The sequence below is a fragment of the Gymnoscopelus microlampas genome (genome assembly GCF_963454915.1).
Source record: "Gymnoscopelus microlampas genome assembly, chromosome: 12".
In the NCBI taxonomy this organism is placed as follows: Eukaryota; Metazoa; Chordata; class Actinopteri; order Myctophiformes; family Myctophidae; genus Gymnoscopelus; species Gymnoscopelus microlampas.
In genome coordinates, this window is record NC_139949.1 from 34,495,508 (window position 1) to 34,523,289 (window position 27,782).

Sequence of the window (27,782 nt, forward strand, 5' to 3'; positions counted from 1 at the left end):
CCAGCCCCCATGTGTATAGTCCCTGTCACTGTTGACACATGCTGTTATTCTTGTGGAGGGTGTAGACAACTACATGTCTCCTCCTCCAACACAAATGTCACAATCTGCTTCTTTTCTTCAACTTCAACTTCAAATTCAAGTTTATTATCACACGTTTGGTATGACCACTAGTGGTTGAGAAGTGGTACTGCCTGAAGGTCTAAATTCAAGATCTCCGGCAGGCATACTCTATTGGCTTAGTGGTAAAAATGTCAGCGCTTGTGTGAGGTAACCAGGTTTGAATCCTCAGTAGGGCATGAAAGTTACAGAGTGCTGCTTCAAGTGGTTAAACAATATACAGTAGGTATTTACACAATTTAAGCATTTAGCAGACTTAATCCAGAGCGATTTACAGTAAGCAAGGTAAACACTAGGTAATACATCAAATAGGCTATAGTATTCAACTCTTTCACTGATTTAATTGTGTCATGTACAGAGCATAACACCAAGTCAAGTTCAGGAGGCTGGTTTACCCATTGCAAACAATACTAAAGATGTACACACCCATGGACCTGGAAGCGTGCTTTGATACCTGATGTGTTGTGTTCTTCTACAGTCTGTTGTGTACTGCCATGGAGGGCGCATTGGTTTCTATCAGGGTGACATCCGTCTCCTCTCAGACGACATGAAAGCCCTGCGGCCTACCATCTTCCCCGTGGTTCCACGACTGCTCAACCGCATGTATGACAAGGTAGGTGGAGCAGACAGAAGAAAGGCTTTTTCTGAGATCTAATTACTATTACGGTTGGTTCGATTCTAACCGGGGCCATGTATTACACGTCTTTCCATCAGCTTGCTGTCTTTCTAAAGTCATCTATCTAATAAAGTATACAAATAATTTTGTTTCATGGTGGCAAGATGAAAATAAATTCCCCAGTCAATTAATAAACTGACCGAGAGCAACTCACATTCTACTCTATTTCTTTTTACCTACTATTGACTAGTTTGTCCTGTACCTTCTGGTGTATGTGTTAGCTTTTTTTTTAAATAAATCTGAAGTCTCCGGCAAGTGAAGCTTGTAGCAGTCTGGGAGCAGTACCCATTAATTTATTTGATGTTTTCTCCACAGATATTCAGCCAAGCTAACAGCCCATGGAAGCGCTGGCTCCTCAACTTTGCGGCCAAAAGGAAAGGTGCTGAGCTCAGCGCCGGGGTCATTCGCAGTGACAGCATGTGGGATAAAATCTTCTTCAGCAAGATACAGGTACACTGACTGCACGCCTTGTCTTCCTGCCTCTGTCCATCACAGAATAGGACGTCCCAGGCAGCCCACATGTGACTGTGAAGGCTCATGTCATTACATTAGTTATTAATGACTCGTTATCTGCATTTGACCCATCCCACTATTAGTAGCAGCGGGCTGCCACTTTGGGTTGTTTGGGGAGAAGTTGGCATGGGGTCTTGCTCAAGAACACAGGGACGGAACCAGGGACCCTCTGGTTCCCAGACAGCCATTCTACCGCCTGAGCCACTGCGACCCCCCTTTTTTAATTGCCATGTTACAGCACCAGTCACACTGTCGGCACATACTTCAATTCCTGTACATTCATTGTTGCTCACTATTCTGATTCTGATTCAGTTCTATACAATCCCCATCCTTTACCCCTTGGATTGATTGCAGCAAAAGTGGGTGAGGCGTTAGGTGTAATTCAGACCGCTGCGATTTTCCTCTGCAACGTTCTTATGCATAAATTATGCTAGGTCGTACGATGTTGTCGTGTGCCAAAATATCTGCTATTTTTGGTGCACAACACTGCCATGGTTCTCAAACTGTTTCATATAAAGGACCACCAAAATTATATGTATTTGGTCGCGGACCCCCTTCTGAAAGTATTTTGTTCCAGGGACCCCCCGAAGCAAAGATTTGAGTAAACAAAAATCTTTAAAATATATATATATTTATAGATTTGCACACATTCTAAAGATTTTTCAAAAAATAACCAAAGTACAGCCAAAATAATGGTTATAGCTAAAATTGAAAATGATACAGATGCGTTCCCGGGCTTAATGGGTTAAAGTGGTTTTGTCATGTGCTGAATATTTGGTCTGAACCAGGCGTTAGGATGACATTGGTATTTTTGTTTGCAGGCCAGCCTGGGAGGCAGGCTGAGGATGATTGTAACAGGAGCAGCTCCTACTTCGCCCACTGTCCTGGGCTTCCTGCGAGCAGCTCTGGGATGTCAGGTCAGGCTAAAATGCACAGCAGGCATGTGTTGTTGACACACAGCTACAAGTGAATACACCCGCACACAAACACACAGCATGGGCATCCAAGGAATTCAACAACAGTGCGCGAGTGCACACACACACACACACACACACACACACACACACACACACACACACACACACACACACACACACACACACACACACACACACACACACACACACACACACACACACACACACACACACACACACACATACTTTTGAGGACATCAACATTTTAGGATGGCAATTTTATAAATGCCTTTAGTCTTTGCCAATTTTAACCCTAACTGTAAAGCCTGAGTTATAAATTACTTAGTTGTGTGTAAAAATAGCTGATCTACAAGCTCACAAACGTAGCGAGCTTGTAGGTCTGCTATTTTTGGTGCGCAATTACGTATAAATCAATGAGTCATAACTCCAGCCCTAGACCCCTAAACCTCACCTCTAATTGCCTAATCCTAAACCTAAACAATACAAGTACACATAGCTCCCCTAGAATTAGTGTCGAAGTGTCCTTGAGCAAGACGTTGAACCCCTAATTGCTCCCGATGAGCAGGTTGGTGCCTTGCATGGTTTCCTCCGCCATCGGTGTATGAATGTGTGTGTGAATGGGTTAATGGCACAATCAATGTAAAGCGCTTCGGATAGAAGCGCTATATAAATGCATCATTTACCATTTTACCATTTACACATACAGTACACACAGTACACGAGCACGGGCACGCGCATACACGCGCGCACCCACACAAGCACGGCCACACACGCACACACACACACACACACACACACGCACACACACACACACACACACACACACACACACACACACAGTATGACACTCTAGCACTAACTTTCCAGTGTGTTTGCAGGTATATGAGGCGTATGGTCAGACAGAATGTACAGCAGGCTGCACTTTCACCACCCCTGGAGACTGTACCACAGGTGAGACATCATCTACCATGTGGAGGGCTGTAAATATGCACTGTTAAAAAGTTATCATCTGTCTGGTCAATCTAGTGACCCCAGCTCTGAATTGAGTGTACTCGACAGTGTACTCGACATGTGAATTTAACAGTAGGCATGTAATGATTTATCGTAAATCGTTTAAAAACGATTCAAACTGGTGACAATTCAGATCGATTTAATAAAAAATGCATCGCGATACAAACAGCAGGAAGAAAATAAGAAAATACAGGATCTTTGTAATAGAATGGATTAAAAAAAAGAGTTTTCAGTCATTTGCTACTGTATTGACAAGAGGATAAGAGAAAATACAGTATTGTAAAAAAAAAAAGGAAAATAATTTTGGGTTTAAAAAATCTTGAATCGTATCGTGAGTTGAGTGAATCGTTACATGCCTATTTAACAGCATTTAAATGTTCCTTCGTGACAATATTATGCTTGTTTGTTGGTTGGTGCTTAATTATAAGCTCGCTCAGTTAGTCTTTAATTATGTCTTTAAATAACAGAAGTAACCCTCTGGCTTAGGTTTCAGAGCTAGTCTCACAGTACTAGTACTGTATCTTCTGCGTGGTATCCGAGCAAACCTGATACAGTATGTTGTTGTTCCTGTTGGCTGTTCATGACATTTTTAAACTTGTTAGTAATGCCTTGCTGGCCGGACGGCTGGCGTAGCGGTCCAGGCACTTAGGCTGCTAATGCCGCCTGACAGCATGTCGCGGGTTCGAATCCCGATCCAGATGACCTTTGCTGCATGCAACTCCACATCTCTCTCTCCCCATTTCCTGTCAGCCTACTGCAGGGGTACTCAACAGGCGGACCGCGGTCCATGACCGGACCGCGGGACACCTCTCTGCGGACCCTGGGAAAATTATAATTAAAAAAAAAAAAAGTTTTATCCGAGCAAACCTGATACAGTATGTTGTTGTTCCTGTTGGCTGTTCATGACATTTTTAAACTTGTTAGTAATGCCTTGCTGGCCGGACTGCTGGCGTAGCGGTCCACGACCTTTGCTGCATGCAACTCCACATCTCTCTCTCCCCATTTCCTGTCAGCCTACTACTGTATACTATCAAATAAAGGCAGAAAAAGCAAAAAAAAACATCAGCAAAGTAATGCTTCGCTACATCGCCCAATTTCCTCTTTTTGATTTCATGTCTAAATCCCACCCAGAAAAGGACTTGAAAAAAAGGAAGAAAGAAATGTTGTCTTGTCACGCACATGTTTCACAAGCCCCCAATGGGTGTTTTTTTCTGATAAGCAATAGTACAAATCAACATAGGTTGTGGGGCAGTTGTTTATACTGCGGGGCAGTTGTGTTCATTGTGGGCCAGCTGTGATCACTGTGTGGACTGGCACACTTTCAAACTACAGTTCATGAACGTGACTGTGTACCGCATATGTGTCAATCCGTCTCAGTGCAAGTGGTCACACGGTCAACTCTCCTACCCTGGCCTGCATGGGTACTATTGTGTCATACCTACACATCTGATATGCACTTCCTGCTCATCAGCTATTTACTGTAGTGTAGATCTCATACCTACACATCTGATTTGCACTTCCTGCTCATCAGCTATTTACTGTAGTGTAGATCTCATACCTACACATCTGATTTGCACTTCCTGCTCATCAGCTATTTACTGTAGTGTAGATCTCATACCTACACATCTGATTTGCACTTCCTGCTCATCAGCTATTTACTGTAGTGTAGATCTCATACCTACACATCTGATATGCACTTCCTGCTCATCAGCTATTTACTTTAGTGTAGATAGACGTTAGATCGATGGTACTGTAGGTGTGTTATAGTAAGACCAATGGTACGTATGCTATTTGGATTGATGCTACATGAGCTGTCGAGATAAATCCTAGGTATACTATTTAGATCGATGGTAGGTGTGTTGTCTACAAATTTGGATGCAAACCCATGTTCTGCTATTGCTCTTAATATTCGTTGAACACTTACCCTGTTACTGTTTGACAAGCTGTTCATGGCATTACCTTGCACTTTGCACGTCGCTCTGGTTAAGAGCACGTGTTGCTAACCCCCCAACGTGGTCACCAGGTCAACTGGTATTTGTCATAATTCACAGACACTGTCATGCTGGATCTTGCTGACTCTTGGCGATAACTCCACATACTGTACATGCACACAGGCACACATGCACGCTCGCATGTACGCGTGTGCACACACACACGCACATGCACGCGCGTGCGCACACACACACGCACATGCACGCGCGTGCGCACACACACACACACACACACACACACACACACACACACACACACACACACACACACACACACACACACACACAAAGGGGAAGAAGGGGACTGTGAGTGAGAAAGACAGGAAATGATAGAGAGAGAGATAGAGGAAGAAATAGAGAGAGAGAATGTGGGGCAGGGGGCAGAGAGAGAGAGTGAAGGGGAAGAGAGATTTTGCATAGAGAGAGGGTGTGTGAGAGAGAGAGAGAGAGAGAGAGAGAGAGAGAGAGAGAGAGAGAGAGAGACAATAGGGAGAGAGAAACAGACGTTGTGTTTGGCAACATTTTTCCTACTGATAATTACAGCAAAGGCTTAAATCAACAAGGTAGTACCTTGATACTAATCCCTAACAAACAAACATGCACAGACATGGTCATGTACTGTTTTGTATCAGTCTGCTGGAATGTCAGTATGCACACGCAGCAAATAGGCTTCCTCTTTAGTTCCTCAAAATGTTTCAGCTGTAGCATTTATTAACCACTTAATTCCTATTTTATACTAAGTTGTACAAAGGTGCCGTGCGGTGAAAATAGCTGATCTGCAAGCTTATAGATTGGCCTTTTTTTGTTACTTTTTTAAATCATTTTTGAACATTGGCTATAAGGACATGCCAAAAATAGGGATACCAGGGTGAAGTGTTTAAGGTAGTTGGTGGAATATGATACCACACCAGACACGTGTGCACATGTACACCTGATATTCCAGCCTACCACTTACTTGTTGTTCCGCTGGATGGACTGTGTGCTACTTAAAAAAACAAGACGTCTGTAGAGGTGGATCACCAGTTTTTCCATGAGAGCCTTCTTCTCTGATAAAATATACTGTTTTATCCCCCCCGGGCGTGTGTGTCTCTTCTGTTTACTTTAATGCAGTGGCTGTTATAGTGATAACATTAAACCCCCCCTTCCCTCCCTCCAGTTTCTAGTGTCATAGAACCACTGTGCGATGATTACACTCACTTTTATTGCATACTGTAGGTGAAGGAGCCCTGAGCAAAGTTCAGGAAGGAAACTGTACTACCTCTTGACCCACATACAAAGCAATCATTGTTTGTTATAAACAATAATGTTATGTTATAAACAATTTACATTAGACACGACCAATGCCAGAGTTATGGGTCCGATGCCGATCTTGATTTTGGAGAGTCCTACACCACCGATTACCGGCAATTTTCCAGAACATTTAACATATGAGCAAACAAGTCAATATAAAATACACATGAACTCAACTTTATTTTATCTAACCACTTAAGCCCTATTCAAACCTTTTCACAAATAGCAGATCTACAAGATCACAACGCGTCACTATTTGACATGATGTGAGCTTGTAGATCTGCTATTTTGTATCTTTGAAAACCTTTGAATAATTATATTGACCTATAATGACCGTTGCTCAAAATCTAAACACATTGGCTCAATTGAGACAAGAATGGCCGATATATTGGCTAGCTAGAGAGATATGCACTGTAGCATACTGTAGTTGACATTGTCGATCACTGAAAGCATTGACTTTATCAGTCATTGCTTTTAGGCCACGCTCACATGCAGATAAACCGGTTGATATACTGATGTTGACTCTCTGTACATACAGTATGCCAACCATATTATGCATGTATTATTGGTGATACATTGTAAATTATACCTGTGTCTATATTTTATTTATATCTAACTACGTGTTTATCCATATTACTATCGATACTCCGTACATACGATATCTACTATATGCCCCATTTTATTGGAAATAGATTCCACATTATATTTATGCCTATCTTTATATTTGCAAATGGTTTGTACCCTATATACTAACCCGTGCAGATGGCCAGGTCAGTCTTTAGGTCCTTTTTATCAGTTTATCTACTGATGGTTTATATACATTATGCACACCTGACAATCCAGGCGCATAGGGCCAGGTCAGATGTTAAGTCATCTTTATACTGTCTTTTATATTGTAAATCTATTCTAACTCGTACTTCCCTATGACTTATTCTTTACTTGTTCTCTATCCTTACCTGTATCTCGGTTTCATTCTTACTGCGGTGCTGCTTTGACAACTGAATTTCCCTTGGGATCAATAAAGTTCTATCTATCTATCTAAGAGCGGCATCCAGGAATGAGATGCATTTTTGTTCACGCCTCTTGACAGCCTGTCTTTAAAATGTGTTGATTTGTGACTCTGCGAATACAGTTTTATTCAAACCACTGTGGACGTTCTCTTTATAACCACACAAGAGCCGTTTTATAAACATTAAAATAAAATAAAAAGCCCTGGCAAAAAGACAGATGAGTGGGGGGAAGTGAGACATGATGAATGGTTTAGCTGTAGATCAACTGGTGGCGGCATTTCCTGTTTTTTTTTTACATAATGTGCTCTGCTTATCTGCAGTGGTCAGGCCCGGTGTCACGGGGGGCGGGGGCGCCCCCTCAGTTAAGACTGCCATTTTTTTTTTTTTTATCTTCTGGTACTTTTTCCTCAGCGTGTTAAGAAAGTGGTCAGTGGTGTTGTGTGTACCATGAGGGACTGATAGACAGACAGACATGAAAAGGACTTCAGCTGCTCTCGGAGCGATCGACCAAATTGTCCCCGATTTGGGGTATGGGCTTCAGATGACCCCTTGATGGAACGTGCCAAAAACGGCAATTGGGAATGGGGTTACAGATTCCGAGAATCAAAAAATAAGTACAAAAACGGGCCTGAGGATGAGGCACAGGGTTTCCTAAATCCTGAGGTCTGAGGTGGAGGCATAGGTTCTAGTCTTCTCTGGTAGGTCTGTCAGACTCCTTGAGTGATAGGCAGGGCTTCGTGAGTACTCTCAGTAACTAGGCTATCAATAACAGTCTTTTTTCAAATTACATGTACCCTCTTTTGTGTCATGACATGATGTTTGTGCAACATAGTCAATTAAATGACAGTCACAGAAGAAACTCGACTAGGCCGGCACCGTCCTAGTATCAAGTATCAATAATAATGAAAATAGCAGATAACTATTTTAACTATATTTGAAATAGGGCTTAAGTGGTCAATCCATAAAGATTTTTTTTCCCTTCTGAGAAATGTGGTGGAGTCAAAAGTACAAAACTTTGAAATGTAGTGAAGTGAAAGTCATAAGTATCCAAAAAATACAAATACTCGAGTAAAGAACAAAAATGTACTTAAGTACAGTACTCAAATAAATACACTTTGTTACTGTCTACCACTGTACAGCAGTGGTTGGCAAAGTGGGGTGTGGGGATCCCCAGGGGGCCTTGAGGGGGTTCCAGCGGGTCCCCAGCAAAATGACGAACAGCATAATGATTAACCATCCTGTTCTATACTTTGGCTATTCAAAAATATTTGTTCTACAAGCTCACAATGCAGCACGATGCAACGCTTTGTTAGCTTGTTGGCTATTTTTGAAACATTTTGAAAAATCTTGAAACCCCCCAAAAAACACAATTCTTCTCCTGACACCTAATCTTTTCTGATGGGGGTCCGAGGCCAAATACATACAATTTAGGGTCCTTGACATGAAAATGTTTGAGAACCAATGCTGTACAGTGTACATAGGAGTAAACGTTGTGCGGCGTGACCTTGACTCTTGATAACTTTGAGAGAAAAAGAAAATCTGTATTAATTGAATATTTCTAGAAACGGCATGATATATAATATATCTCAAACTAAAACACGCACGCAAAATTACAATACAATGCAGGTTGTGTAAATGTTTCATAAACCTCTCAAGGCAGATTAAGATTATTTTCCTCTTTTTTGCCGATGGGTTCCCAGATTTCATAAACCTTGACGTGTAGTGTCTATACTTCTGCTCACAGAGAGACAATGGAGCATCTTAAGATCACACACACACACACACACACGCGCACGCACAGCCGCGCACAGCCACGCACGCACGCACGCACGCACGCACGCACGCACGCACGCACGCACGCACGCACGCACGCACACACACACACACACACACACACACACACACACACACACACACACACACACACACACACACACACACACACACACACACACACGATGCAGAGTGTGTGAGTGTTTCATAAATCTCACTGCTCACAGAGATATAATGGACCATTTTACAGTAAAACTGCTTCCTAAAGAGAGAATGGGATTAGGAACCATTGAAAGCTAGTGTGTCAATCCAGTATAAATCCTATTTGAATCCCTATGCTCAAAGTGTGAAATGAAACAAGCTGGTGGCTCACAGTCAGTGGTGTAAAGTAACTAATTACATTAACTCAGTTATTGTAATTAAGTAACATTTTGAGGTATTTTTACTTTACTGGAGTATTTCCTATTTTCAATACTTTTGCTTCTACTCCACTTCATTTCAGAGGCAAATAGTGTACTTTTTACTCCACCACAATTTTTTGACAACTTTAGTCACTAGTTACTTTGTAGATTTCTACTTCTGGTATATATTTTGATGCCACTACTTTTACTCAAGTACACTTTTTTTATTTGTAACAGATTATTTCTGCAATACAGTATTGATACTTTTACTTAAGTAAAATGTGATTACTTCTTCCATCACTGCTCACAGTTATGTGATATGTGTATGGAATGCCATTTATGATTGATGATCTATTGTATGACAATATAATGTTGTATTATAGTCCACGCAAGACAAGTGTCACATTCACGTCAGGCTTGGCAATTGTGTTCCTCTTTTCGGTTTGAGGAATGAGACTTCAGAAATGATGCAGAGAGGCAGGGCCAGCTGTGGTTAAAAGAAACTGTGAGCATTCCCAGCTGAAATGCACTGGGAATGAACAATACTGCATGCCTCCAGCATAGTGCCAGGACAATGCGCAACTATATAGCCTACCCTTTCAACAAATTCAAAAGCTACCGCAATGATGAAATAATGAAATATTCACTGCTTATTCCCAAAATGGAAAAGCTTAACCAACCACTTTCCCTACATACATCGTTGACCGGGGGTCCCCCTGGGGTCTATACTTTACCCACTCATTGTCTCCCTCTACACCAAAATATCTTTGCCAAAAATAGCCAGGCTTGTAGATCTGCTATTTTTGCCGAATGTTTGCCTGTTATGATATGCCAGAATAGGGACGCTATAGGGTTCAAGTGGTTGACAGCCTTAAATATCATCTCATAATTTGAGTTATGGTATAAGTATAAATCTTGATAAACTCTTTCTATTAGCATCTTTTTAAATTGTGAATATTTTTTCTTGCTTTTTTACCTTTCATGTGTGACTTTTCTGTGCAGCACTTTGTGACTTCTGTTTAGAAAAGTGCTATACAAATAAAGTTATTATTTAAGAGAGAAATCCGTTCAGCCACGCTCTCCCATTACAGGGGTCATTTTTCATTTCAGCCTCAGCAGAAATAATAAGATGTCAAACACTTTGTGCGCTGTGACCTTGAGTCTTGACCAATTTCAGAAAAAATTAAGTAAATCCAACCGGTCCTGACCCTACCTCCAACTCACCTGCCAAGCCTGATCCAGATCGGATTAACCATTTTAAGCCCTATAGATAACCTATCTACGAACTCACAACCTACCGAGTTGTGAGCTTGTAGATTAGCATTTTTTGAATTTAGCCTATAATTACATGAAAATGCCAGGTTGAAAGTGGTTAAAACTGTCTGAGTTAGACAGACAGACAGACAGACAGACAGACAGACAGACAGACAGACAGGCAGGCCTGTTGTGCAGACAGGAAGTGTGAATTGTGAATGCACAGGCACTATAAATTACAGCCATCAAACAATATTGCTGTATATTTTCTCATATGTTGGCTAACATCTCCCCCTACTGTTGTGCATTATGTTCTTCCTTTTTTACATGCAACGATGTATGTTACTGTATGAAATGACAAATGAGGCATTGTCAAATAACTGCTCCGTATTCACTCCGTATGTCATATGAACAGTATATTATATATATTAGTGGGTAACACAGTGAATTTGTCCACGGTGAAGCATTCTTCAATGGCAACATAAAGTTGTGTTAAAAAATGTTGTCCGTTTCAGTCAGTAATGATTGTCTGTTGTTCTCTAACTGTGTGTAGGTCACGTTGGGGCCCCACTCCCCTGTAACCTCATAAAGTTGGTGGATGTGGCTGAGAAGAACTACTTTGCTTCCAAGGGAGAGGGAGAGGTGGGTGTGGTCTGAATAAGTGTACAGTGTACATGTTTATTGTTTACATCTGCTTGTTTCTTTGTTTAATTTCACCAGAGACCTCAGACCAGTGGTGCACTTTGCTGACATTATTTATTTGTCTCTGTGTTGTCTGTCTTCCTCTTACTAATCAACCAACCAGGTGTGTGTGAAAGGACCAAACGTGTTCAAGGGCTACCTCAAAGACCCGGAACGGACCGCTGAGACGCTGGACTCCGATGGCTGGCTCCACACAGGAGATATTGGGAAATGGTTACCCGTAAGCATCTCCACATCACGCTCCACTTTAAAAATGTATATTGTATACATTACATAGTGCCGTCTTCGGCCAATAAAGAAAATACTTGATGAGAAGGCTTCCTGCATGGTTTCCTCCGCCGTTAGTGGGTCAATGTGTTTGTGAATAGGTGAATGAAGTGAAAATCGTAAAGCGCCTCCTCTCCTCTCCTCTCCTCTCCTCCAGAATGGCACTCTGAAGATCATTGACAGGAAGAAACACATTTTCAAGCTGGCGCAGGGTGAGTACATCTCCCCTGAGAAGATTGAGAACATCTACATCAGGAGTGAACCGGTGTCTCAGCTCTACGTTCATGGAGACAGCCTGCAGGTGAGGCCTCTCTCACAAAAAGCACGCATGTGGGGCTCGCTGGTAGCTTACAGTACCAGTTAGTGTGTCAGTTCTCCACAGGGAGACCTGCTGCACGTTTACTCTCTTTTTTATACACCACTGGCTCTCAACCAGGCCGCGAGGGTATTGCAAGTGGGCTAACTTATAATATAACATTATTAAAGTATCAATGAATATAGTAAAATAAAAAGTATTCTACGCTAGTTCCATTGATCCAAGGTGGAATACAATTGATTGATTGATCATTTAAATAAGCATGAAGGATTTTACAGTATAGATAGGGGTCCCAAAGATAAAAAAAACTAGAATCAAATGAGGGTTTCTGGCCTGATGCATATCAAACTGGGGTTGAAAATCACTGGCCTAAAACATGGTCATGGTCTCAGCAGTTAATCTCTAGTGTCAAAAAAGAGTATGATCTAATGTGGAATGTCAGTCCCCAAGGACATCTGGCACATTATCTACAGCTTGGGTTACACAAAGGTTCTTTATGTCATACTGTAAGTCTGCCCCACTCCCCTGACGTTACATCCCAATTAGACACACCCACGTACACTCATCGCTGTCATCAGCATCGTAAAATATAACTTGACCCAAGGCTGAACCATGGGTTTTTTAGGACACACACACACACACACACACACACACACACACACACACACACACACAGATACACGCCACACGCACACACATAAGCACAAACGTAAGATCACTCACACGCACGCACACACACATACAAACTGACTCACGTACAGTACATGCAGTGTAAGTGTCTCATAAACCTTGATGTGTAGTAGAACAAACATATATCTGCTCATAGGGAGATAATGGAGCATCTTAGACACACATAAGACACACACATACTGTACACATACACATACACATACACATACACACACACACACACACACACACACACACACACACACACACACACACACACACACACACACACACACACACACACACACACACACACACACACACACACACACACACACACAAAGCGTGTGGGTTCCTCCTAACTATCAATCATTTAACTGGGGACCGCCTGGAAGCCCCCTCCAGGGGGTCCCTAGACCCCACTTTGAGAACCAATGCTAACATAGTTTTTTTCCCTTTCTGGCCCTCTCATCTAGTCCTGTTTGGTGGGCATTGTGGTACCAGACCCAGAGGTCATGCCTGAATGGGCCAAGAAGAAAGGCATGCAAGGATCCTACAAGGACCTGTGCAAAAATACGGTATGAGGCTAACAACTTCATATCTCACAACAAGTTTTTAGTTACAACATTCTCATTGTCTGACATCCATCTCGAAACGTAGTTGCAGATACTATTGATACATTATAAATAAAGTATTTGCTGTAATTTCATTGTTGTTGGGGCTGTTGTTTGGAGCAGGTGCTGAAGAAGGCTATACTTGAAGACCTGGTGCGCCTTGGCAAGGCTAGCGGCCTCCACTCTTTTGAGCAGGTAGGTAAAGCACAGTGCTTTAAGAAAGAAAGAAAGAAAGAAAGAAAGAAAAAAACTAGTGAATGCTGCTCTCTGACATCACCTGGATCAAAACCTCCTGGTTTTCAGCATCCTTAGCTCAGAATGTGGGCAGGGGCAGTTCACGAGTAGCGTTCTTCCCACCCTCAATACATTTGATCATGGTGCCCTTGAGTAAGGCAGTTGTGTCCCCGTTGTTTAGTGGCCAACAGTAGGAGAATGTGGTTGCACAGGGAAGCTTATGTTGGAATATGAAAAATACATGGCATGATTACTAAGGAGCATGCATGCATGATGTATGCACAGAAAAAATAACAGGTAAGCATCTTTCTTTAAAGAAACACTTAATGGACTTTCAGCAAATATTCCCTAGCTCAATAAGTCAGAGAAAATGTTTCCACACAGATTATTTGTCGCATGATTTAACGTGCAACTAAATCTCCTGAGACTCATTAGATAGTCTTCTAGTGTTGGACTACTGTATGCTTATATATATAGTCTTGGATGTGTAATGTATGCTACATATCTCATGGAATTGATTTTCACATGCATTTGTTTGCTATTTTCCTTTTTAAGGTGAAAAACATCTACATCTACAACGAGATGTTCTCCATCCAAAATGGCCTCCTGACCCCGACGCTAAAGGCCAAGAGGCCTGAGTTGAAGGAGTTCTTCAAAGACAAGATCGAGGACCTCTATAGCAGCATCACCATGTGAAGACTCGCGGATCCCGTTTTCCAACAAGCATCTTAATACTAAGATCCTCTTTGTCCATTAACTTAATGCAACCCATTAACTTAATGCGATGAAGAACACGCATCTTAGCTTTTAAATGCTTTTTGAGAGCAAGGCGAGCCTGGGCTGCAACCTGCAATCCACCCAAACAAACAAATGCCCTGTCCCAAGCAGCAGCATCCCATTGACACTTTTACGTTAAGAAATCCATGCATCCTTCCACCTCCCTTCTTTTCTGCCCTCCATCAGTTTAAACCCTTCCAAACAAATACAATTTGAAACCTGCTGTCTTACAACAGCGAGCGTGATGTCCTCGTCTGTACTGTAGCTCGGGGAGATGTGTACATCTGTAACAATGCTGACACCTGCTGGAAATAGCCCAATGGACAACCGGTAGACACTAAACCAATCAAATAAGCTGCTGACAGCGGTGCCAGGACGCATGGACTGACAAATCTCCCTAGCTTCGTTGATCACCCACTGATAGAGCGGGCATTGAACTTGTGTCAAACTCAAATGTCGACAATGGACCAAAACAGGGATCCCTCATTGTTCGAGGGTCCGAATTTGCTGTAATGTTGGGAGAATAGCACTCTCCACCTCACCCACTAATCAACGTGTGGCCCGTAGACCTCTATCCTGGGCAAAGCAAAAATTGAGCTACAACCAAATTACAACTCTTTTTCATAAATGTATTAATTTATTCAGATTCATCTCTACATGGCTGTGATGGTCAGTTTAGCCTGCATGCTCTTCAAAAGGCTCAGCCTGTTGTACTGATCATAAAGTTAGCACAATCCACTGTCGACACAATCATTACTTTCTTTTCTCCATCCATCTTTGCACTTAGAGTTTGTCAGGTAAAAGAAAATAAATGAAATAATGCAAATCCAGGTCTCAGGGCAATGCATGCGGTTTGCCCTGCATTGCTGGGGCCCTTACCATGATGAGACTTGAAGAAGATGAGAAAATCTTTGTGGGCATTAAAGAGCAGGTCGTATTAAAGCCGTCCACAGCCACTGCTGCTAGTGCAAGGCTTTGTAATGTAGTCAAGGCCTACAAGCTTCATTCACTGAAGGAAGATAGAACAACCATGGACTCAGATATATATATAAAAAAGCCCCCCCTCCCCCCAGAGTTTACACATAGAATGAGTAATGTATAGGCTTTTTAAGTTGATTACTGTCCCAAAGCATAAACAATGTGGATGTACATAAATGAGGACACCTAGATGTAAGCATATTTATTAAAGCAACGGTTTGACTGGATTTTTTTTTTCTTCCTTTTTTGCGTGTAGTGAGATGGATTGTACTATTTATTTATCTATTCTGCTGTAAAATGGAATCAGAACCATATCCTTGTAATGACAAAGTGCAGCAATAGGGATGAGGGAGGTTGGGGAATGGGAAGAGGGAACTGAAATAAAACAAAGAAATATTCTGGAATGATTTTAATTTTGTGTTGCTTTTTTCTTTCTTTGAGTGATGTTGAAATGCTGTGTTCCCCTTACTTTTGCTGTGTCAAATCATGGAAGAATGTTGTAGGGCTGTCTACTCATACATGATTAATCGTGTAATCGGTTGATTTGGTCTTATTTGGCCAAGAATTGTATTAGTTGATTAGATGTTTTATATGCTTTTGCTATGCTTTACATCTGGTTCCATTTGGTTCCATTTCTACACTCTCAGAGTTATGGGTGTTTGACCTTACAATTAAAAAGTGTGATAACTTTAGGCCAACAGCAGACATGTGGATAGCCTAATGTTCATTTTGGGCACATTTCATTTAGGTGTCACGGTGTGCCGTCATGGGCAGCTCCTGGACGTTTTCACATCACCAGGCTTTTCCCCATGCAGTAACCGGAAGAGTGGGCACCTAAACATTGTGGGCACCTCAATATTAAATTGGCTATTTTTTCCAAAATGTGAAAAGAATAAAGAATAAATGTATGCTTTGGAACATGGTCTGAAATTATGTAAAGTAGGCTTTACATGATTTCAACATCCTTGAACATTTGTAAGACCTAATATTACTACGATTGCTACAAATTGCTTCAAAACCTGTGGGCTAACAGTCATATGGTCATAAACAAGAAGTTGAAAGGTAAATTTAGGTCTGATGATGATGTACCGTGCTTCGGACCATTTTCCAATTCTTCTTTTTTTTGGATTTTGGAATAAATAGCCAATTTAACATTGAGGTGCCGACAATGTTTAGGTGCCCAGTCTTCCTTATCCTTCCACAGTAGCCTACCTGTGGAAAGGCCGGGTTTCACCACTCCAAATTAACCAGTGTGATCCGTTCTAGAACCCACCCGCCTTCCGTATCCGCAGAACTAGACCGGATCAACCTGCAAAGCAACTTGAACTTGATCAATTAACGGTATGCTGTGGGGGTCGCTGCCAATGTAAACGTGTGGCGACAGGACAGGTGGACACTGGGCTCCTGACAGGTGAGCTGCAGACACAAACACCCTTAAATGGACTAGAGACGGGACGTTACGACAAGTAGCTGATACAAGGCGAATATTAGACAAGAAGAAAAGGAGTCATTGAACAATCATAGGCTATTAATAATTCATGCTATATGGGGGGGGGGGTGCAGCAGACTGTGCCAGCCTATACACACACCCGTATAGTTATAAAGTTTGCTTCACACGTTTTGTTTGTAAAAACGCGATAGAATTTCTTTATTAATCCTGTAGGCGTTGATTTACATTTATTACAATTATTTTACATATACAGCCACCACATATTCCGTAACTGACTGATACGTAACTGACTGTGTGTGTGTGTGTGTGTGTGTGTGTGTGTGTGTGTGTGTGTGTGTGTGTGTGTGTGTGTGTGTGTGTGTGTGTGTGTGTGTGTGTGTGTGTGTGTGTGTGTGTGTGTGTGTGTGAACTTTCTACTGCGAAATCAAGGGGAGGCATTGGCAATCCCAGCGCAGTCAGGGAAGAGCTTCAGGCAGTACTACTTGTCAACCACTTTAAGTGTCCTTCCAGCCACCACGGTTTAAATGTCTCAATGGAAGAGTAGGGAGACCACCTCCAACCACTGCAGACAGTTGGTTATCATACTCTAGTCTCTACCATAAAATGTACGTGTTTTATTCATTAGAATAAGTAAGTGCAGCTTTAAGGAAAATAACTTCATCTAACATCTAACACAATATAGCCTACAACTACATCAACATCAGACAACATTTTCACAAGTAGGCTACCTTCACAGTATCCACTGAGGGTGTTGTGAATATTCACTATGCTGTCTCATTGGCAGCCTCTGAACACTTCCCACTCTCTTCATTTCCAATAACAGAAGGGTGTCTGCCATCATCACTTGAGAGTCATTAGCCAATGCCAGTCCGGGTGTGTCCCAATGCAAGCCCTCACTCAGTCCACAGTACACAGTATTCACAGCAGCGATGCGTTCATGACCATGTAAGATTTTGTTTATTTGTATTTACTGTACTTTGTCTATTATATTCTGAGTCACATATTTGATTGCACCGTTTAACTGCTTGATATTGATTTGTTTGCTTTGTTGTCAGAAACCATGGAAATGGAGAAATAAATCAGTTAACTTGCCTCTTGGTGTCAAGCTCTTTAATGGGAGAAAACTTGAGCTCTATAACCAGAACTAAACAGACAGTTTTCAGTATGGTTCTTCGAGCTGGAAAGCTGACTACCTAAGTTGACATGCAAGAGGAGGAACAAACCAATGGAGCAGTACAGCCCAAAGTCTATCCCAATAGGACAGACATAAACCACAACGCTATGGGCTCGAAGTACTGTACAGCCTCCCAACTTGCCACAATTGCCATATCCACACTTCCTATGGACAGAGTCTCTGTCTGTCTGCCAGGGTTTATTCATAATGTACTCACCCACTGCCAGCATTTTTTATCATTTTTTATAGAAAGAATGTGAATTACTTGTCCGTTTAATTTTTAACATTGAAGTGAATGGGTTTTTTTTTTTATTATTATTTTATATCTCCTAATTCGTTGTGAATAACAAAAATAAATGAATACCCAAAAATTAGAGAAACATTTTAGAAATTAAAAAACAAAATAAAAAAAAAATACAAAAAGGGGAGAATTCTCCCCTGTGGTGGTTAACACCATTGACTGAAAAGAGGAGAATTCTCCCCTTTGGCAGTAAACCTGTTAACATGGCAGAATCTATGAGGAAAACTGCAACGGAGGAAAATTATGAAAAGGAATTAATGAGGAGCAGAATGGAGGAGCTTGAGGGGAAAGGCAGGGGAAAACAAACTCTGTTGGAATACAAGTCTTGAAATGTTATATTATGACCCTGTAGAACCACCAATAGATTCTCTTGCTTTTATTGAAACATTTAGTCGTCGAAGGGCTGAAGGTGGGGGTGAACCACCGGGGGGGTGCTCTGGTACCACTAGGGGACCAGAATGAGCTCATTGGCCTGGAAGTGCCTCGCGGCCCGCCCCACTACTGAACCTGACAGTTCTTATTCTAGCAAGCCGAATGTGCATACAGAAAGCTCCACAGAACAACAGGCCTCACTCACACCCATCATGTGGGAACATTAGTCCAGGGGCCAACACTGATATTTTCACAAATTGGTACCACCTAAGGTGACCGTAAAGTTTTTGTATTTTTGTCTTCCTACATGTCTCTAGTTTATATTTTGGTATGATAACCCTTCCAATCTTGTAGCTTAATGGCAGTTATCACTACCTACCGGCTAATGTATCCGGTAGGAGACACAAAGTAGAATCTTTGTGTCTCCTACACCCGGGCATCAAATTATTGCGACAAAAAACAAAATATATCCATGTATTCAAGGCTTCATGGGGTGTGCAATTGATAACTTCTCAGATTTTTGGTGTTTGCAAAAAGACCGCTTTCCATAAGCTTGTAAAAGTTTACCCTCCTTCGGTCTAGGGTGGTCATAGATGAATGGGTAGAGAGTCCCCCTGGGAAACTTAAAGAGGAGTTCACCCAAAAAATGATTTATTTTCTATCAATTGCACACCCCATGAAGCCTTGAATACATGGATATATTTTGTTTTTTGTCGCAATAATTTGATGCCCGGGTGTAGGAGACACAAAGATTCTACTTTGTGTCTCCTACCGGATACATTAGCCGGTAGGTAGTGATAACTGCCATTAAGCTACAAGATTGGAAGGGTTATCATACCAAAATATAAACTAGAGACATGTAGGAAGACAAAAATACAAAAACTTTACGGTCACCTTAGGTGGTACCAAAATATGGCTTGGCCCCAGGACGACATCCACACCTCAAAGTAGACCTGATCCTGAATTAATTTCCAATGACAGACAGGTGTCTGCCATCACCACTTGAGAGTCCCCATACAAGCCCTTACTCAGTCCACAGTATATGGCAAGCCGTGTTTTTGGATATCTAAAACATACAGATAGGAGCATGGTTTGATTAAATGTTAAAACGGCTTGCCATACACAGTATTCAGTCCTTCTCCAGCCCAAGCAGCCATGCGTTCATGACCCATGTATGCTTTTGTTTGTGTTTATTTGTATTTACTTTTGTCTATTATATTCTGAGTTACATATTTGATTTACTTTACAATATCTATTATTTTTTTGGTTGCACCTTAACTGCTTGTTATTAATTTGTTTGCTTTGTCGGAAACCTTGGAAATGGAGAAATAAATCTGTTAACTTCTTACTCTTGGTGTCAAACTCTTTAATGGGAGAAGACTTGGGTTGACATCTGCATAGGAGTGTGGAAAAAAAAGGTGGGGGGAAATTGCTTGTCTAACTGTGTGAATGCGTGATTATCCGAGTTCAGAAGACTGCATTATGCTGCAAAGGTTGTCCTAAGAATTTGTCACCATTGACTTAAAGGGATATCTCATTTTAAAAAACAAATTTGGGTCAGTTTATCGTCTACTCAGGCTTATGTGAGCACCCCAGACAGTTTTTAAGATGCTTGATTCAGTATTTAGATATGTGATATTCATTTTACCAGACACGCCCCCTTCCCATACAAACCCATTGTAACTTCAAACTCCATTTTAACCATGATAGATTCATCGGAAACACCCGTCCTTGGTTCTGGTGACTGATATTGTCCTTCTAATACGTGAGGAGTTTCAATTACTTTTTTCATTTATTTTCAATAATTTAAGAAAATGAAAGAAATGTAATACAATGAAAAAACAGGGCCCCCTCACATATTAGGAGGGCAGGATGAGTCACCAGAACCAAGGACGGGTGTTTTTGATGTATCTAACATGTTAAAAATTGAGTTGGAAGTTATAATAGGTTTGTATAGGAAGGGGGCGTGTCTGATAAAATGAATATCAACTATCTAAATACTGAATCAAGCAACTTAAAAACTGTCTAGGGGGCTCACAAAAGCCTGATTAGACGATAAAATGACCCACTTAAAAAAATATCCCTTTAAGGATGTATTGGAGAATGTTGCTTTGAGGTTTTGCCGCCACTTTTCATTTTGGGGGAATTGTTCCTTTAACCGACCTAGAGTAAGATAAACACTTGGGTCACAAATTACATTTTAGCTTGGGTTAGGCTTTATGATGTCATGTCAGTGACCACAACAGCACACTGTTGTCTTTTTCTCAGGGAGGCAAAATTCAGCTTCTATAGTATATGATACAATTACCATTATCAGACTATGGAGGCATTTACCATTTTATTTTTTTTCCCCCTCATTTTTCAGCTAAAAATTAAACAAATACAGTGAAATATTTTGCTTTCAATGGCCTTATAGTGATGTCAAAGTGGAGTTCAAATTCACTGCTCTCAATCCGTCTGTGTCTCTTACTGTCTCACTGTCTTTTTCTTCACTTAAATTTTCTTCACTTAAATTCAAAAGCAGAAAGACCATCCAACAAGGTACGCTGCGCTGTATAAGCCCTTTGGTGGCTGAAAGCCTGAGAAAGAAGGTACTGCGGCTGTCCCACTGACAAATGAGAATGCTGGTGACCCGGTCCGACTGTGTGACCCAGCCACCCAGGTGATAACTAACCCAGGGACAATCAGACAGAATAAGATGCTTCTCAAGACCAATTCCGATGACACTGATGAAGACTCCAATCCTTCATCAGTGACTGATGAAGACTCGAGTTATTCATTGTCCAGCAGCCTGCCCACCTTTGACAGCCTGCCTTCCTCTGACAGCATGGCCTCCTCCTCTGCACAGCCTGCCCTCCCCGAGATCCTCCTCGAAGAGGATCATAGTGGGTATATGTTGTGTAATATAAAAATGCACTGTTTATTATTCTATGTTATTCATAGATATACAAGTATAGATGGGTCAAAAGGGCTCTACTTGCATGTTCAGTCACCTACTTTGCTGACAATCATTGCTATGAGTATCATAACCAACGTACCGTACCTATGGAACAAACGTTCATGCCTCGGAGGCCCACATGAATTGATTACTTCTCTTCCATGTTTGACATGGAGGCAGAGGGTTGCTATGAATGGACAAGACCTGTTCATTTTATACATTTATATTACTCTACTGTCGCCTGAAGTTAATCTCTTTCCCTCTGGTTTTGTTGTCCTCTCTCCTCTCTGTCACTCACAGGCGAGTCGGTGACGTTTGTCTCACCTCAGTTCTTCACAGGAGATCTCCCTGTGAAGAACTCCACCTTGATGAACTTGAGTCATGCAGCAAACATCTACATGCTGCAGGCATGCAGCCCCCGAACGTCTCTACCATCCTCAGTATGAGAATCGTCTTAATTTCACATTACATTAATCAGAAAGGATAGACAAAGTAATCACACAGAACAGTCAGCAGACCCATAGTAGTCATTGTTGTGTTGAGTGACTTGCATGACCATCACACTTGCTCCCTTTTGACGAAGTCATATTTGAAATCATTAATAAAATGCATGTGTTCTTTCTTTATTTCATGGTTATGTGGGTTTTGTCCAACAATAGAAGCTAGATTTGAGTTGCTGTGTGTGTGTGTGTGTGTGTGTGTGTGTGTGTGTGTGTGTGTGTGTGTGTGTGTGTGTGTGTGTGTGTGTGTGTGTGTGTGTGTGTGTGTGTGTGTGTGTGTGTGTGTGTGTGTCCATATGCATTAACAACCTGGAGACAGAGCTGCCATGGGCCCTTATTTAAGGGATAGCCTTTTTGTGCAGTCACTGTATGGTTTGTTGTCTTTAGTTGTGCTTTAAGTATTTCAATTTGTTTGTAAGTCTATTTTTTTTCAAGTCTCTTATTTCTTATTTAAAAGGCCTTCACTGTTTACCTGCTGCATTGGACTATTTGCCAGAGGTGTGAGAAAAATAAAACTCAACAATCAGCAAATTCTGAACTTGTTATTTTTTGGAGCCTTGGCCGCTTGGTCAACCGTTACGGTCCTCAATACGAAAGACATTTTGTTGTAGTCCATGCAAACCTGAACTTATTAAAATGCACTTCAACCAGAGTAATATATCGACTTTAACCCATATTTCTCGGACACAGACAGACGCTGTTGAAAAGTGAACATGTCTCATGTATCCTTTTTATGTTGCAGGAATATGGTTTTACCACTAGGTGTCGTAGCGTGCTTGTATATTCCACTTAAGTGCCTCACTGTTTTATGTATGTTTGTGTGTTTTGTTGTTTACACTTAAATGCTCTTTTGTAAAGAAAGAAAGAAAGAAAGAAAGAAAGGGAAAAAAGGCTATTTATGTTTCAATGTGCCTTAATTAATACTTTTATGTGTAAATGTGTACCCACCTAAAATAAATGAACTTGTTCATTTGTGTTTAACTCATATTAGTCTAATGTTTTAAATGTGACACTTGATGGAATGTATTCCTTAAAAGTGACAGCATAAGTTGTTATGCCATCTTATTTTATTTCGCTTGCTTTAACCCCTTAAGGCCTGGTTTACACTTAAAATGTATTCACAAATAGCAAAACGCTCACAAAGCCTGCCACAGTGATGCATTGCAAGCTTGTAGATATATTGTTGGACATGTTTTAAAACAATCTTTGCTTATGATGTCATGGGGTTACAAGGACCCTCGGGGTTCGTTGAGGCGGGTTCAAATCGGTTCAAATTGACCCTTACAGGTCTGTAACTCGTAAGCGTGTATAATAAGGGTCCATTTGCTTCCATTTGTAGCCTTCAATCTCAGAGTTATGGAAAATTAGAACGTTTGAGAACCACCGGGTAAATGAAAAACAATGTTTCATAATATATCCAGCAATTTATAATTCTCAAACAAAAACATCAACACAGCCATGAACCCACTGACCACGTGGTTCCTCCCCAGCCAAAAATATCATCCAATCGGATATTTTGCTGGAGCAGCAGTGGCGGACGGACCAATCATAAAACAGCAGTGGGCTTGGTTTCCAAGGAGCTTGTGGCAGTGTTGCCATGTCCGCTTATTATAAGGGACTTTGGGCCTCCTTTTCTGCAAAGTCGCTTGTAAATATTGTTAGTTTGCGGGTTGGTTTTTTTTTGGGGGCTTGTTGTTTCTAAAGTGTACTTGCTTATTGAGGGAGGGTTGCTTCCAATGTTTTAAATTGTTATGTTTTTATGCAAAAAAGTGGCATGGCACACAGCCTGTGCCATGTTTTCCCATTCAACCCGAAGAACCCCCGACGGCAGGTTCCAGTATTGCTCCCGATTCGGCTACAAAGGTAAAACATATGGCACAGGCTGATAAAATAAGCGATTTAAATAGGTTTTTCCAACCCATCCCCGTCGGTTAAATTTTACTTTCCGGCGAAATTGCAAACATCTGTAGGTGTCTCGGTCTCGGACTACCTTTACTTTTGGGATACGATGTTGCGAAAAAGGTGATCTTCACTGCATTTGGACGGACTCTACCTCTGGGACCCGTGCTCTGATGTGGCCCAATAGTCGCTTCTTTTGGGATTGCTTTCCTAGACCTGCGGTTGCTTGTTTCTCTCTCACAACCTGGCAACAGTGAGCTTGCGGTGGCGGACGGTGTGTGACTAATGCTGTCATATGACTGCGTGACACCGATGGAGACAGTCAGTTACAAGACACAGCGTTTAGCTCCTCTTGGGATTATTTATTATTAATGATTATCTCTGAGAAGAAAAGACGACAGAGGAGGTGACTTTTTCTTTCTGTACCGAATAGTTCGTCCGATTTGGTACAAAAAAAAAATGCCTCCGACCCTTTTCCAGAAACTTTTCAATAAAAGAAACGCCTTCTCGCCGCCGCCGAGATGTAGCAGAGAGGACCCTGCGTTCAGGTACGTGTGTGTGTGTGTGTGTGTGTGTGTGTGTGTGTGTGTGTGTGTGTGTGTGTGTGCGCGCGCGCGCAGTATGTGTGCGTGCTATCTCTGATGCCCATCATGGTGGCTGCTGCTGATGGCAGTTTATTTTCATATTTTGCCGTATTTCTCACACACTACTGCAGGACTAGGACGTCCGCTTGTTTTGGTTTTCGCTGGAGTTGGTTAGCATGCTAATGTGGCTAACAGACACACAGAAAGATAGGCACCAGTGTTGCCAGGTTTTGTGAGAGAAAAAACAAGGTAACAGGTCTATGAAAACAAGCCCGAATGAAGTGACTAAGCTACATGATGATGAGCCCAAACCTATATAAAGCGGCTATTGGAGAATAGCCGATCTACAAGCTTGTAGATCTGATATTTTCAAAGAAACGTGGAATATTTTTTTAAACATTTTAACAACTTAAATCTTGTATGGGGTCCCCACTCCCTGGCATAACATATTTTCAGATGGTCTGCAGACAAATGTATATTAGTTTGGGGATCCTTGACATGAAAATGTTTGAGAACCACTGGTTTAAACAATTATGAAATAAGCCTAAAATAAGCAACTCAACTTTAGAAACAAGCCCAAAAAACCGCAACTACCATTATTTACAAGCAACTTTACAGAAGAACAAGCTAAGTTGCTTATAATAAGTGGACATGGCAACACTCAGGCACACACACATACATACATACACACACAGCTAGCAGGCTGCACACGCTGTCCCTTTGTGGAACTCCCAGCCAGCCTCGTGACCCCTTTTCGTGTCTATTGATACTGTTATTATATGTATAATAATAGTGCATTTACTGCAATATATATTGTATATTATATATATTTTATCCTGTATAACATGTAATACTTCAGTTATAATATATTATGTACAGTAATACACTGCTTAGATTTCTCGTAAACAGAGGATGATCGCGCATGTTAACCACGTTACTCCTGGGATTGCAGTAAACGAATTATTATTATGGCGTATTATATATAGCATATTGATAAGTTGGTGCAAAGTACACCAGTGTGTCTGTCTGCATGCATGCATGCATACAGTGTAGTTCTGCACTGTCTGGGGGACAGTATGTGCTCTGTGTGTGTGTGTGTGTGTGTGTGTGTGTGTGTGTGTGTGTGTGTGTGTGTGTGTGTGGACACACGTGACTATGACTGTCACTGCTGTAGTCTGAGCAGCAGACTACTTGACATTATTCCATTCATCTGTTTTAATCATGAGGGAAATTAATGTAATCCTGAGTGTACAAAACGAACCAAAGGAATCAATGCTGGTCCATTTGGTTCCATTTGTACACTCTCTGAGTTATAAATGGATAAATGAACACAGGACTACATTGTGTAACAACCAGACCAATATTGGGACCATATACACATGCACAGAGGTCCTGTTCTGTTTGATAACCCTTTTCAGCTTGTGAAGTGGTGCAAATTAATGGCTGCTGGTGGATATACAAGACTATACAATAATCAAGTTTATATAATCTTCCATCCAGATTCTAAAAGCCAGCCTACTGCCTGTGTTTTACTTTTTCAGTCAGCTCAGTAAAGAAGGTCTTGCGTGGGATTTACATGTTCCTTTGCATGGAACAACCATGCACTGGAACCCGTTGACCTTTCCCTGTGAGATGATAGTGTGGATATATTTACTTGTGGACCTGAGAGCTCTATCCTGTGGGTTATAGTGTAGGTGCCACACACACCTTGGCCAGTGCCAGAGTCACGATCCAAGAGACATGAACTCTGTGTGTGTGTGTGTGTGTGTGTGTGTGTGTGTGTGTGTGTGTGTGTGTGTGTGTGTGTGTGTGTGTGTGTGTGTGTGTGTGTGTGTGTGTGTGACTGGTTGGTTCACTGGCCAAGTGCAGAGTCAGACAGGCAGGTTTCTGTTAGCCTATAACTGTGGTCAGTTCGCTTCATCTCTGATACAAGGCGTCATTAGGCTCTCCTCTTCATAGATCACCATGAAGAGATTTATGGATTGCAACTTGCAGTTTAGGTGTATTAAAAAGTAAAAACATAAAAATCCTTAATTGAATGGCTTGCAATGCAGGAGGACATGAGGGACTGGGAGAAAAGGATGCATACGGAGGAGGACATTTGGGTGGAGGGGGAGTGCAAGTGGAGGAGAGGATAGGGAATGGAAGAAAAAGATAAGAGATCAAATGCAGAGAGAGAAGAGAGGAGACATAATGGCTAAACCCAAGAAGAACTAACTTGTTGCAAAGGTGAAACTGGACTTTCCTATTGCCCATCAGTACTATAGGTTTTGCCAGAGTTACTTACCTCAGTGGGAGACTTTGCCTGGCTATGGCATGGTCCAGTTAGTTATACAAGTTATCGATTTTCAATTAATTGGGGGCTAGTGAAAGTTACAGGTATGGTGTGTGATATCAAATGTGGCTTACCATAATCACAGTAATCCTTAATCATATTCAAGGGCTTTTGGAGAGAAATGAGAGGGTGTGTGTGTCTGTGACCAGCTGATACTCGTTGAGGCTCGTTAATGTTGTATACATCAAGGTAATTATGTTTCTGCTCTCATTATTGGTTTCGGACAAGATTTTTCCTTTTGGTCCTAAAAAACGCAGCTTATCAATTAATCGGTTAATCGATCGATAAGGTTATCAACAATCAATTAATGAATGAATCGGTAATTTGCATCCCTAGGCTGAATGAAAGATAGTTTACCTGCAGACTGCATTCAGATTAAGAGGCAGGATTGTCTTCAAGGTGTGTGTAGACAAACGACCGTGTTTGGAGTGGTTGAATTGAATGAGTGTTTAACACTGACTCTTACCTTCATTTGTCAGTCAACTGTGAAACTGGTCAACCTTCAATGAAGTAGCCATTTAGGGCGCTCGGGTGGCGCGGGGCTGTTTGAATCCTCTGCGTGCATCTGGCGTGGTTGGGTGTTCCAGCAAACATCATTGGCCATGTTCGTGGGAGGGGAGCCGAGTGGGCAGGGTGATCTCTTGCTGCTCTAATGACTCCTACAGGTTGGTCAGGGTGCCTGTTCAGTGGGGTGTGGA

General features: G+C 41.6%; 2 protein-coding genes across 5 annotated transcripts in view; both read left to right on the forward strand.

The window, feature by feature from the left end:
* acsl6 (acyl-CoA synthetase long chain family member 6) overlaps nt 1-15,935 on the forward strand; it is a 65,050-nt gene extending 49,115 nt beyond the window's left edge. For all 3 annotated transcript variants that reach the window (XM_084073362.1, XM_084073361.1, XM_084073363.1), the window contains 10 exons: nt 596-730; nt 1,109-1,243; nt 2,128-2,223; nt 3,123-3,195; nt 11,528-11,616; nt 11,780-11,896; nt 12,101-12,244; nt 13,405-13,506; nt 13,666-13,737; nt 14,332-15,935. In XM_084073362.1, coding sequence (XP_083929488.1) covers nt 596-730; nt 1,109-1,243; nt 2,128-2,223; nt 3,123-3,195; nt 11,528-11,616; nt 11,780-11,896; nt 12,101-12,244; nt 13,405-13,506; nt 13,666-13,737; nt 14,332-14,472 — 1,104 coding nt within the window. In that variant the 3' untranslated portion in view covers nt 14,473-15,935. The remainder of the gene's footprint in view (nt 1-595; nt 731-1,108; nt 1,244-2,127; nt 2,224-3,122; nt 3,196-11,527; nt 11,617-11,779; nt 11,897-12,100; nt 12,245-13,404; nt 13,507-13,665; nt 13,738-14,331) is intronic.
* Nucleotides 15,936-24,478: 8,543 nt separating this feature from the next.
* Nucleotides 24,479-27,782, forward strand: part of fnip1 (folliculin interacting protein 1) — a 47,679-nt gene continuing 44,375 nt past the window's right edge. For both annotated transcript variants that reach the window (XM_084073237.1, XM_084073238.1), the window contains exon 1: nt 24,479-24,713. In XM_084073237.1, coding sequence (XP_083929363.1) covers nt 24,625-24,713 — 89 coding nt within the window. In that variant the 5' untranslated portion in view covers nt 24,479-24,624. The remainder of the gene's footprint in view (nt 24,714-27,782) is intronic.